The sequence below is a fragment of the Tinamus guttatus genome, unplaced genomic scaffold (genome assembly GCF_059628265.1).
Source record: "Tinamus guttatus ecotype Peru unplaced genomic scaffold, ASM5962826v1 Tinamus_guttatus_pri_ptg000007l, whole genome shotgun sequence".
Lineage (NCBI taxonomy): Eukaryota > Metazoa > Chordata > Aves > Tinamiformes > Tinamidae > Tinamus > Tinamus guttatus.
The window spans coordinates 568,524-581,974 of NW_028288541.1; the positions used below are offsets into that span (position 1 = coordinate 568,524).

Genomic DNA, 13,451 nt, shown 5'->3' on the forward strand with positions numbered 1-13,451 from the left:
GAACTTCGATGCCAGAGTACTTATAAAAAGGCACATTCCAACTATATTTGCAGGTTTTCTATTAGGAAAACTGACCAAACCCTTCCAAATGTTTTGCTGCTTAAGGACACAAGCACTGGCATGTTACTGAAGTTCAGTACTCTGCAAATGCAGTTGTTACATCTGCAAACACTAAGACATTATGAAACGAGAAAACTATAATTTCACTGAAGAAAACGCATGTCTAATTGTCACAGGTGAATGTTTTATCTGTAGAGAAGAAACCCGTATATACATTATTTTTATATGGTCTTCATGTTCCTTTTGATGATTTTATTAGTTTAATAGGATCTAACAGTCAATCTAAAGCCTAAATATTAAATGTCATAAGGGAAGAAAATTGTATCATGTTCTTAAAGTCAGTCAGATAAACAATACCTTCTGACTGCGATATCACTGTGTTTCACAATGAACAGTAAAACAGAAAACATTCACCTGTTTTCATATTCAACATACTTGCTAAGATTCATGTATAAATAGCGGAAAGAACAGAACAGCAATTGCATCTTATTTTAATGTAACAAAATCAAAATTATTCAAATCTATAAGAATAAAAGTGCTTCTACAGATTTTATGTAGAGTTTTACTGATTTTACATTTGTTTATTATTCTGACAGGCTACAAAACAGTATGATACAAATACCGCCAACACTGAATGGGTATCTGTATTCTCTTGCAAACAAACTGTCACAGCATTATGCTCATTAAACTATCAGAGTGAAATAGTAGACTTAATGACTTCAAACAAACATCTCACAACAGTTATGTTTCAACCATGTTGCAATCAAACCTTTTAAACAGTAGCAATACATACTCCAAACAAAAAAACAGGGGACCTAATCTAGCGTTCACTGGAACTGGATCAAAAGATAAAATATAGCTACTTGTTCCTTTCTGTCAGATTCAATCGTCTTTTATTTTCTTCCTATACCCAGCCAAAGATGGACTCCTCCTAGAGGAAAAGAAGGAGACAAAAGGGAATTTGGATAGAAAGTGTGCTAAACAAATACTGTTCAAATTCTGTGTGTTGTATGTTAAACTGTTGCAGAAGGATTTAACTCAAAAGGGCACACATCACATTTCTAGACTGCCTAGGCATAGACCACAACTATATACATGAAATTACTTTAAGAAGTAAATTCAGAACTAATGGGGAGCTTCCTTAGTACCTAAATATAAATGCAGCCTCAAACTTTGCTTCATTCCCAAGATATTACGCATGTACTTCCTACTCAGACTCTTCTTGGACTAAAGCTACATGTATTTTTGTTTATTAAGTTGTGCTCTTTGCACCAAATACCACTCATGATCATAGCAGAATGTTCTAAAATAAAATCATGTGATCATAAAGATTTTACATTAAATTATTCCTAAACACTGTGGTATTCAGGCATCTGCACTTGTGCTCTGCTGTCTGTTAAGGGGAGATATGAAATGTCAGCATATGCATATAGGCAAATATCATACTTCAGCAAATTTCAGGCACATTGACTTGAGTTCTTTAACAGACTGAGTATTTTTCCAGGGGTAAAGGAGAGGAAGTTGATGGTGATGCACACCCACACTCCAGGCAAGTCAGCAAAGAGCTATGGAGACCAGGGAGGCAAACAGCTCTGATGGGAGAAGTAGGTAAGAACAGAATGGGAAGAGTCATCAACACAAATACACACACGTTTGAGCCCAATGGCAGTAATACTGAAGACGACAATTGTTACTTATTTGTAATATCAAACAATATCTATGCATCTTTTAATTTTTATTATTTTATCATTTAACTTACTTTATCATTTAAGTGTGCTTGACAGTTAACAGACTACATACATACCCTGTCCAGGTAGAATGCCTCTTTCTGTGAACTCTGGTTCATATCACTGCCTGTGCAAGAATATGATAGACAGGCGCGTCACCATTTTCAGTCATACTGAAACTAGCATTAATTGTAGCTTTCCATGGATTAAATAGGCAGCATTAGAACTCAAGAAGATTTTTGTCTCACAAGAAAACTATTTATAGAGGCAATAAAGTGCAGCATTGGTTTTCTAGTTCTATTAATCTAGTAAAAATTGAAAAGCTGAAGCCAATTAATTCAGATTTGTTGATTCATATCTAAATGTCTGCCAGAATTATTCCATTTGCTTCTCGTTTAATGAAAAATTCAAATCTCCTTGATGTGATTTTGTTTAAAATCTGTTAATTAAAAAGCAGATGTTAGGGTTGACGCTTTACAAATAAATAGAGCTTTATAGCAGATCCTCACATAAAGCTCCTAAAAATGAGGAACAATTAGGACTGAGCGTAAAATAAGTGCTTGCATGTTTTTTGTTTATTTGTTTGTTTGTTTGTAAGTCAGTGCAATTGCAGATAGAGATAATACTGTTCTCTACTTCCCTTCCCTCCTCCCACCAGATGACAAAAAGAAGTGAGTATAGGAAATGCAACAAGCCCAGTCCGTTCAGTCCCATGATAAGTACAAGCTTGACAAAGTAGCACACTGCATATCTGTAACAAACAGAAAAGTAGATAAGCAGCCCTGTGTTAAGATGGGGAGCCCAACAGAGAGACTTATATCAACAGAATTCTTGCGTTTTTCACAAGAACTTGAAATTTCACAGGCAATCACATTAAAGATTTCGATTCCTTCCTTGTCTCCTGTTCTCCCTCTCTTTAAAAATAAAGAAACAACGAAAAAAGTTATTTTTTCTTTGATAAATGCTAGACCCTACATCTACATTAAGGGTTGTGCACACACATTTCCACAATGATCTGTGGGAGGAAGTATATTGCAGGTGCTGGACCAAACCTGTACGGAGCGATGAAGCACAGTTTTGCAATGGCTGCTACAACAGACTTGTAGAGGAACAAGTCCAAAGTGCCTGTGGGGTGAAAGCCTCCCCCCTGCAAACCTCCCTTTGCCTGGCAGGAACAGAGTAGCTCAGCAGGAGGATACTCATGCCTGACCCCGTAGATTTCACAGGAACTTACTTGGACCATCACGAGTCGGATACTGTGTCAGAGCTGCCAATATTCACTGTCTTTTATTAATGCAAACACATAAGCAATAGTATCAGTGAACTAAGAACAATATACAGAATCTGGTAGCACTGTCATAGATGAAGAAGGTAAGGAAGATTATTAGATTTGGGAAACAGTTTCTCTATGAGGAAAGGGTTTTGAATTGGGATCTTCTCAGGCTGAGAGAGAGAAAACTGAGTAGAAATATGGCAGAGACCAACTGAATCATGACTGGCATGTTGAATAGTAGATAACTGATACTCCGCATCCTATAATACCTGAATTAATTGGGTTGCACTCTTTAAGCAAACAGAAAAATAAGTCCTTTTCTACATATACATAAATCATGAAAAAATATTGTTTTAGCAAGCTGTGGAAGATAAAAATATAAACGGGCTAAATAAAAAGATTAGAGAAATAACTTCAGGACAAGTCTTTTGGAAGCTAATGAACAGGGGGCCTAACAAAACACCTGATTTCAGAAAGTCAGTGAAGGCTTTTTTGGAGGGGTTAAAAGCTGAGGGGAGTACCCAGGGAAGAATAATTCCGTACTTCCCCTATTTCTTTTACTATTTCCATAACATCCACTCTCCATCACAGATTCCTGGAGTAAACGGATTTCCATTCTGAATCAGAATTGCACTTCTTTTGTTCTTACAAAAATATGTTTGATGGACTATTTTCATAGCATGCATGTGGAAATCTAATCAGTATGCAACATGCAAACTTTCACTAAAATAAGATACTGGAAATGATTTGCATACATTTTGGCATATATCCTAACATGCATATATGTGCAAAACACTAATGCAAGCTAAGCAGAAGCACTGAGGGGTGAACATACCATTTGTAATTTCTCTCTTCTGGATTCATGTATTCTCTTCCCTAAAAACTAATCAAATTGTGATGCTAGAAATTCCAATTATGTTTGTAAGCATTCACTGTATTATCTTAAATTGTACAGCAACTACAATGTCTCTAATTGAAGCTGTCTCAATGCAGAGCACCAGTTTTAATTCCCAAGCCATTTTACAGTAATGAAATAGCTGTATTCAGGGCACAGTATGAGGACATGTTTGATGGTTATTTTAAATTATATTACAGCTACCTTTGGGGAGCATCTAATTTATTTATTAGCTCAATAAAACAAATGTCTATTTTCCAATTTCCCAATGTGAAAGAAAAAAAAAAAAAAGGGCAGTATTCACCTGAGTACTTCCACCTGAGTACTGCCTTAGACCAGTCTGTGAATAATAGTTTAATTGCATATTTCATATATTCAGAAAAACTTGCAAACATTTTCATGATCTTTTATGTTAATATTTTTCATGTTACAGATGGCAGCAAACACTTCTTGCACCCTCTCCTCCCACCTGCAACTAATACACTTTCCACAAGACCCTCTGTGGAGTACAAGAGTTATTCACATATGCCTAAAAGTGTTTAAAGTATGTAATGATTCCATAACCTCAGAGTTGTAAAGCATATTATCCAAATCAAACAATCTAATGGACCTTAAATCTAGGAATCTTAAGTGAAGGCATATGCATTTATACCTTGGTTTCTTTATTATAACAAAACAGTACCAGTTCAGTACTTACCTTCTCCATTACACTGACTGCAAGCCATCAGTCGACTTCTGAACTTTTCATTTTCCTCAAGCATTTTTGAAATTACTTTCCACACTCTAAGCCAGACTTTAGACTAAAAGATAAAATCGGACTTTCTCAATACAGCATGTAAAAAAAAGGAAAAAAAAATATATCAAAACTTCTTCTATAGAACAGGACGTGGAATTCCCCAGGATGACTTTGCAGCCCAGCTTTCCTGCTTAATCTCTCCACAGCAGCTCAGTTCAAACCCCATGCTCAGATTCCTGCTCAGCAATGACCCAGCCTGTTTCCTAGCAAATTAATATTAGTCTTTCTTATAGACACTGATGACCTTTATTTTAGAGGCATAAATCTCCATCTATAGCTGGCACATTTCAATTTTTTGTCATGATAAACAATAAACTGGAACTGTTGACAACAGCATAAGCATTAAGACAGAGAGGCAAACGAGTAAATATAAATGGCTGTTAACATGCAGATGTTGTGACTTTTGCTGGACCTCATCTATGAAACTGGTTTAAATCTAAAGGACTCCTTTCTCATGGACATTTATTGCTAAAGCATAATACATATGCCTCATTCCATTTGAAGACTATTTAATGAGCTAGAACAGCAATATTATTGTATGTTATTAGCTCATCTTCTGAAGTCAGTAGTATTTTCCTAGTTTTAAATCAAGTAGCTGTGACATTTCAATATTATAGTCTAGCTGATTACTTGTAGTTCACACATTACAAAATCTCATAATGAGTTACTATTTTAATAAGTGTGTTTTTTAAATTTCAAGCACTTGTTGAACTACTGAACAGGAACAGAAATGCTTTTATGAAATGGTAATTTTATATTGCTACTAGCATAGCGATAATACCTATTACTCTGTCCTTTGCTTATTTGTAACCTGCGGACTTTCTTTGTTCAAAATAATCAGAAGAGGAGGAGCAGTAACAGAGTTTTTCCTTGCCGGGTTTCACCCAGCAAGGTGTGGAGCTCCCTGGCCCCAATCCAGGAAAACATTTCAGTACATGCTTTAAGTCAATAGAATACTCTCACTCCTCAAGGTAAGCACATACTTAAGTGCTTTATTGAACGAGAGCCAGAGTTTTAAAGCCCCAAGAGAGAGAAAATAATCCCATTTTTCTTTCCTGTAAGTGAGGTTTTCAGTAACAGACTACCAATTCAAGCTTTTAATCTCCCTCATGCTCTCCCACACAAAGAACAAGTGGGCCACTATTTTCATAGATGCAAAGGCAGCTCATTCAACTACTGTGTTTTCTACCTTTTGCGTCTTTCGTTTCGTTGCTTCATCAACATTTCTTGAAGGGCAAGGAAAATCAAAGACGTCAGCCTTATCCTCTCGACGGTCACCTAGAAAGAGAGTTTAGGAGGCATACCCTGGGTGTTTACACTATATTTTCCTGGGGAAGCTGTAGATTCCACATCTTCCAGAGAGGTATTTACTTCTGGTCTCAGCAGATTACAAAATATAAGCCCTCACACGGCACTATCACCTTGCTTATTTTCTCCATTAGAAGCAGAGGGCAAATCAGTTGCTCCCACGCTTCATAAAAACAGATTTGAAAATGCTACAGCAATCAAAAGTGAAGACATCAGGCTTCTGGGCAATACAGCCTGTTGATAACTCCCTCTTTTCTGCCCTCAGTATAGTAGTTACTAATATCTTGCCTGAGCTAAAAGAGGAAATGGTGACTGGGCTGAGGCAAGAGATCAGCCAAATTGCCTCTAGTAGCACAGAAAAAGGAGAAGAAAGGACAGGCAAAACTCTTGGGCTAGTTTCCTCTCACAGCAAGGCTGCAGAGAAAGCAGTGCCCTCCAGGCCACCACAGCCCCTCGGCCACCATGCGAGGTGGCCACGTCCCAGGAGCAACTGCTTGAGCCACTGACCACCACAGGCATCACTTAGATCAGCAAACCAGCAGACCTGGGCTTCTAATGCAAACTCATGCAGTGCAGGAGAAAAATAATCCAAGAGCATCATAATATCTGAGGATCAGCGAGTTAGTGAACTCGCTAACTTGCAGATTGGTCTGACCCTCCCCAACGCTTCTGGCTGGCACCTCTGCATCTTCCCCAGCAGCCAGGTCACGTTCCCTGTTTTTACCCCCTTTCATCCCATGCAGTAAAACTGTGTTTCATAATAGACTGTAACCAGTGGAAAGCTGCCTAATCTTTTTTGTTGCCTTAAAAATAATAATAAAAAAAAAAACACACCCAAGCCCATCCCAACTTTGTTTAGTCCCAGCCACAATGAAAGAAAATTGAGAAACATATTTAGGCTCTCACAACGAGGGAGCAGAAAGTACATGGGCACCCCCTCTGCGTGGTGGGAATCCAGTGAGAAAAGGCAGAAAGGATTCAGATGTTCAGTGTGGAAAAGGGCTGCTCCGAAGGATTTATTTGAGTTTTGGCCTTACTGTTTACATGATTGCTTTTGGAAAGGCCCAGGGAAGGCTCAACAGCCTGGCATTGCCTTGCCTGAGATCACGGAGACACTGCAGCACAGCAGCAGGGGAGCTTAGGGTAAAAACAATGAGTTTTTTACCTCCCACCCTCCATTAATTTAACATCTTTTTTTTGGAAATCCTTCCTATTGGTGACATGAACAGCACGATGCCCCACAAGAAAATGGCGGGTTCCAGGACAAGGAGGGACCTGGGGCTCGAGCTCCCCATGCTGGGGAACACATGAGCTCCATGGGCTCCTCAGCACGTACCATGGTGCCGGCCAACAGCCTCGGGGCTGCCACGGCTCCTCGCTGCACGCGGCTGGCCCTGGGCAATGCCCGCCGGGGAGGGTGATTCTATCACAGGGCTGGGGCACCTCATGTCAGCGCTCGCAGCGCCCGTCTGTGGGCTGCCCTCGCTCCCCGACCTGCCGGTGCCTGGGACCCAGCCATAGCGCACGACAGTGCCGCAGCGGTGGGTGCCAAAGCTGTTGACGTAAACCATCGGCACGCGGGGCCAGCCAAGGGCAGAGCCAGGCTCCATTTTGGGCAGGGCCGCGCTGTGGCAGCGCTGTGAGGAGAGACGAGAGGGATGGCGGGAGGCTGAGCGGCGACGGCCGCCGCCGGGGCCCGTGGGGTCCCTTCTTGCTCGCCCCATCTCAGCAGTGAGAGCCGGGAAGGAAGCAGTGACTGGCAGCACACAGCGTAGGAGCTGCTTTGTCCTCACAAACGGCTCCCCACAAAACCCCCTGGGTCTTCACGGGGTGGGCGCTCTCGTTGGTGACCCTGCTCCAAGCGCGTTATAATTCACTCCTCTGCCTAAAAGTAAACGACCAGGCTGAGAGCGCAGCCTCCCGCACCCAGCTGCACTCGGCCAGCATTAATTACAGCTTAGCACAGAGCACGCTGCCTTCAGCCCGGAGCCATGTATCGATGTCTTTGATGTATATCGTTGATACGCGGATAGATGAGACTCCAGGCTGAAGGCAGCGATGTCTTCCTGTGTCCCTGCGGACGTGCACAGGGCAAGAGCCAGCGCCGGCCCTTTGCTGCGGGCGAGTCCACAGCGTCTGCTCAGATACTGCAGATTTCCACAGCGAACCATCAAACAGGCATCTGCCGCTGCACAGGCAGGGAGGTCCCACTACGCCATGAACCCTGTTTAAGTAACATCAGTCTTAACATGCGAGGTCACTTTGCTCCTTGAGCAGCAGCGGGTATAAAGGCTGGTGGCCAACCCTGAGAAGCTGCAAATTCAAAATTCCTGCCTTGCGCCTTTGCGGAGAAGATACTTCCACCGCAGCGCATGGTGTGATTTGGCACGGCCTGTGACAAGTGGGATTTCTCCAGTCACTTAAGACCCCAGGTCGCATTGATTTTTGCTTTCACATTGAAATACGGCTCAGTATTATTTCTCAGAGCTTCAGGCTGTAGAAGTGCTCACAGGAATGAAAGTGCTACAAATGAGAGTAAATTCCACCAAAATGCCTTTTTTTAAAAAAAAATCCCCAGCAGCAGAATATGAATTGCATACGAGATGCGGCACCCACCAGATGGCAGGCTTACCTCCTGCAAAGGAGCCTGGCGGATCCAGGGAGGGAAGAAAAAAGGGGGAAAATTATTTTAAAAATAAATGTTAAAAAAAAAGAAGAAAAACAAGCCCTCCCTCTTAAAAAAAAAAAGAAAAAAAAAAACTCTTCTGCAAAGTATCCCAGGATTTTCAGCTAACTTTTTTTTCGGCTACTATTATATCCAAACACCAGAGATGCCCACCATCCCTGCAAAAACCTGAGCTAACGAATTGGTCTAGTGAGGTAACCTACGAGTTCAATTCGGGGGCATTACACAGAGAGAGAAGTGGGAACAGCTTCATTAAAAAACGATCCTGGAGTGCCAACTTTGTCACATCCATTAATCACAAAGCCCTGGGAAAGAAAGTGCTTTGCTCCCAATGCTGAAAATACATGAGCCTCAATCCACCCCCACATAAACCTAAATAGCACCCTTTTTCTTTACACAACTTTCTTAATGCTGTGCGTGAGCGCTTGCCTGCATCTTCCTAACCAGGAGCATGCCCTTCTGGGTGACAGGCAGATCTCCTTCCTACTGTTCAGAGCCTCTTCACACACGACAGCTTTAAAAGGGCTCCCGAATGAGAGGATTTCCCAACATCTGTGTTTCATGGAATATTCTTCCACTGTGCTGATGCAAATACGCATCTCTTGTGTGACAGCTTTTTCCCAACAACAGATTGCTGCAGTTCTGATTTCAAAAGCAAATTCAGCTCAGATCCCATCCATCATTGCTGACAAAAATCAATGCCATCTAAGATCTACAAGCATCCTGCAGAACGGGAAAACTCGGCTATTTTGGCTGCACACTGATCCTCACTCTCCTTTCCACACACATAAATTGCCTCTACCAGCTAGTCACTACCTCTGGTGATACCGGGGTGCTATTTGTTGCTTTGAACAAACATCTTGACTCCACCACTTCTTCAACTGTCTGGTTATAAACAGATCAGATTCTAGCTTTCAGTCTGCAGCTCATCAATGCCATTTGTTTTGAATTCAAATGTCAGCTCTCCAATTCGGAGCTTGCATTGTTTCCCAGATCCCATTGTTCAGGACGCCTTGTCTCCCCCTGTTAACCTTGATTATTGTTTTAAAATACCACAGGTTTTGGGGTTGGCATGCTGACGCTTATGCCAGGGAGAAGGACGGGAAGTGCCAAGGGGACATTACTGCATGCACATTCAGTGATTTATCTCATCCCTGCAGAAAGGAATCTTGCTCTGCTGCTTAAGATGTGTTGCTTCTCTGCGAGGCCTTTTTGCAGTGGACTTGCACAGAATACTTACATGATTCAACATACCACTGGCAAGGCGGAGTGCTTATGAAATATTTCTTTGTCTTGATCACTTTGCCATCTTGAAAGCATGAATCCATCTGAAATTGGAATCCTTAGCACTGTTAGCAAGTTTTCTTGTGGAAACTATGCCAGTTCTGAGAACTACGGCTACCCTCAAACCTTGTTAACTACCCCTGCTGCAACAGTGCAGATACAGTAATTCTCGTTTTCACAGACAACTTATTAAGAACCACTGGAATGAAGTGTTTTTATTAGAATGTGGTTACTTTACAAAATACACTGGAGACTATTTATTAGCATAACAAGGAATCATTACAAAAACAAAACTCACCACTTTCTGGTAAATTGAAGCAAGTGTCTTCAGTTTTTGCTTACTTTTACATTTCTTAATTTACTATAGGTTTCACAGTTAATGCAAGCAACAACACAGTGCAGCAGAGATAAAGTGGCTAGCTGCATTAAAACACCTGCATTTCATACCAATGAACTTGCATAGCTCTGATGGCTTTATGAATCATATATGTGGGAATCACTTCATTCACACCACTCATAAGCATATTCTCCCATTTATCCATGTTGCACATAAATTTAGTTAGCAGATTATGAAGTTTGTTACATGAAAGTCTAACTCTCTCCTTGAGGGATTTTCAAATCCACAGATCATAGTCAGAACTCTGATCAACAAGACTGCAACCCTTAGCTCAGAAAGACTTTGTGTTAGAGTTTTTAAATAAAGAATCCCAATCTGAAATAAAACCATAGGAGAACTCAAAAGGGCAAAATCACTGAAACTGAACAACAGAGCTAAACAGCCTTATTTGGGAAGAAGATTTATAGTCAATGGATGTGGCACAAGGCAGACCAGGACTGCGGTTTCTCTGACTCCATTTTCCCTTGCACATGTGCAAGCTACTGGCATTAATGATGACACAATTGCTTCCAAATTAAAGGGAGCAAAATTTCACCTTCACTCTCTCAAACATTGGGCTACAGGGACCACAAAACTACCTGTTCCTAGTTATTCTGGGGAACATGTGGTGAGGCCCTTGGTGAGCACACAAAATTTACTCTCATCCAAGATAAATGCCCAGATACTGTTCTCCCACATCCTGGAAGCACAGCCGTTCAGTATAGGATAAAAAAAGCAACTAAATCATCAGATTCAGCAATCTGGACCCTCCAAGACTCCCTTTCCAAGCACAGAAAGTTCATGTTTTCTTAGCTGCTGAAACCTAACAATCTCAGTTCGAAGCATGCCTGCAGGTTAATGTAATCATCAATACATCTGTCCACATAGTTCAGACAGTTTTATTTAACTACAGTACTAGTATCACTGAACATACTTGCTCCTTAGCAGTAGATCCACTTTGTAACGGTCCTAAGGTCTTTGCAGAACTATTCCAAGCCTTGTACATTCACTGCCTTCTAGCCCCAAAGACATAAGGCTGCTGCCAAGAAAGAAACAGAGTAGGGCTTCTGTCTCGAAGGATTGCTAGTTCTGCAAAGAAAATTAAAGCAGTCACTGCTTTGTTCTGTTGCTGACTTCTTCCAAAGACATTTCCCTGAAAAAAGGCAAGCCTTGAGCAAATTTTCTTGCTACTGACTGAAGAACTGAGTCAATTCTGCCAGTGTACAGAGCAGCATCTGCCTGGGAGCAGCTGGCCTGCTGGAGCCGAGCTGGGGGCTATTCCATGATGCTTATGATGAGAACGTTCCTCAGACAACCCGAAAGTCACATTTAACTCACTGAAAGAAAATTTAGAAACACTTGGGATGAATGTGCCCAGTACCCAAATCAGTACTGAGCATGAGCTTAGAGTAACTTGCACTGTCTTGAAGAAAGGCACTTTTCTCAAAAGACCTCTTAAAGCTTCCATATGCACAGCAAGGCATAAACCATCCCCGAGCAAACTGAGCCCTGTTCATGAGTCAGCAGCAGTGAGTTAGACGGGGCAAATATTTTCACAAGCCCTGGGCTGGGCTGTAAGGGTGGGCAGAGACATCAAAAAAAAAAATTTTTAATGCATTATTTTGCATGTGAATTGATACCCTGCAGATCACAAAACTGCGTTAGTGCAGCACGCAGCTCCTGTCAAATGCATCTACACTATTAATCCATCATTTAAATAAAACCAATTTTCTCCACTCATAAAAATGACCAACTCACCCTATCGTATAGCTTCAGAATTGAAAAATGCCACTTAGCTAAAACCCAGTTTAATAACACATTAAACACAAAACGGACAATGTGTTCCACCAAAAACCCTTTACCTACTTTGTGTTTAGAGGACTTAATCTCAGAAGAAAGACAATATCAAAAACAGACCTTATGCATTTCTGTATTTTACACATACAAGGAGGATTGATGACCTTAGATACCTTCAAATAAAGCAGCATTTAGAAATCAAAAACCTCCCCAAAAGCAGCCCTACAAAAAGTCAGATTTTAGTTTGGATACCAGGAAAATGGCTGCTGAGAATTAATCAGAGCCTCGAGCTTCAGAAAGCCTCTCCTCCCATCTCCAACGGGGAGTTCAGAAATGTACTTAGAGCACCAGTTCATCTCCCCCCCACTCAACTCCTACAACTGCAGAGACAGCTGCAAGAGTATTCTTATCCCAGAGGCTGTTTTCATACTGACAGACTGAATCAGCTTATTTTACACAGAGGAGGAGATGTCAGTGTTTCTGCCTCATCTCTCCTTTTTGAGGCTGTTATTTGTCTTAAGATTTCCTGTAGGCAAGCAGTGTGCATCCAGGACCGTGCTTGAGCCGGCTATCATGGCACTGAACAAGCAGCAGCTGCGGATTCAGGAGCGACAGTAGAAACTGCCCAGCAACGACCCAACAATTAAGAGACTTTCTTTAAAGTACACCTTTGCCTTTAAGTCTGCAGATAGATTTATCTATCACTATGGATATCCACCCATGACCAGATTTCTTTCATCTCCACTCGAGTTGCTTTCACTGATGTGAAATGCAGCAGTTCATTTACTGAAGGTAGTGCCCAAGAGAAAGCCGGTGGCTAACTAAGTGTTCAACAAGCGGCTTGTGCTGAAGGAAGAGTTGTGCTTCACGTACTGTGGAAATTCTCCAGTTCTACCCCCCAGGCACACCTCTAGCTTCTGCAGTCCGCCTGTAGTGTTTATTTGTAGTTTCAGGACATACAGAAACCCAAAGGGATTTATCATTTTTCCCAGAAAGCTGCTTCTCAGCAAGTCAGATTCAGGCAAGGCCATCACTACTAAGAGTGACTGTTATTTTTGACCACTCCAGACTTTGGGCATTTCACCTCCTTGAGCTGTATTTTTTAAACTCTGCCTGGGAAATGAGATTTAACCTATTAAACACTTACAGAGTATTTCTGCAGTCTTCAGACAGGAAAAGTCAGACTTCTCCGAATCTCAGATCACAACCGCGACACATGTAAACAGACCCCTAGTTCATCCACGCCATG

The 13,451-nt window shown here is 41.4% G+C and overlaps 1 protein-coding gene across 1 annotated transcript; it reads right to left on the reverse strand.

The window, feature by feature from the left end:
• Nucleotides 1-964: 964 nt before the first annotated feature.
• CUNH5orf47 (chromosome unknown C5orf47 homolog) lies at nt 965-7,669 on the reverse strand. Its single transcript, XM_088521337.1, has 5 exons — nt 7,396-7,669; nt 5,941-6,029; nt 4,649-4,755; nt 1,865-1,910; nt 965-991 (listed from the first exon to the last, which is right to left on the reverse strand). The coding sequence occupies exons 1-5, from the start codon at nt 7,667-7,669 to the stop codon at nt 965-967; spliced, it is 543 nt and encodes a 180-aa protein (XP_088377463.1).
• Between the last annotated feature and the right edge of the window lie 5,782 nt (nt 7,670-13,451).

Bases quoted from the DNA above. Each gene is read 5' to 3' on its own strand.
- CUNH5orf47 (XM_088521337.1), bottom strand. From the start codon at position 7,669: ATGGAGCCTGGCTCTGCCCTTGGCTGGCCCCGCGTGCCGATGGTTTAC. The intron at 4,756-5,940 runs GTAGAAAACACA...TTTATCTTTTAG, and splicing joins CGAAACGAAAGACGCAAAAG to TCTAAAGTCTGGCTTAGAGT. The intron at 992-1,864 runs GTATGTATGTAG...CTTTTCCTCTAG, and splicing joins AGGCATTCTACCTGGACAGG to GAGGAGTCCATCTTTGGCTG.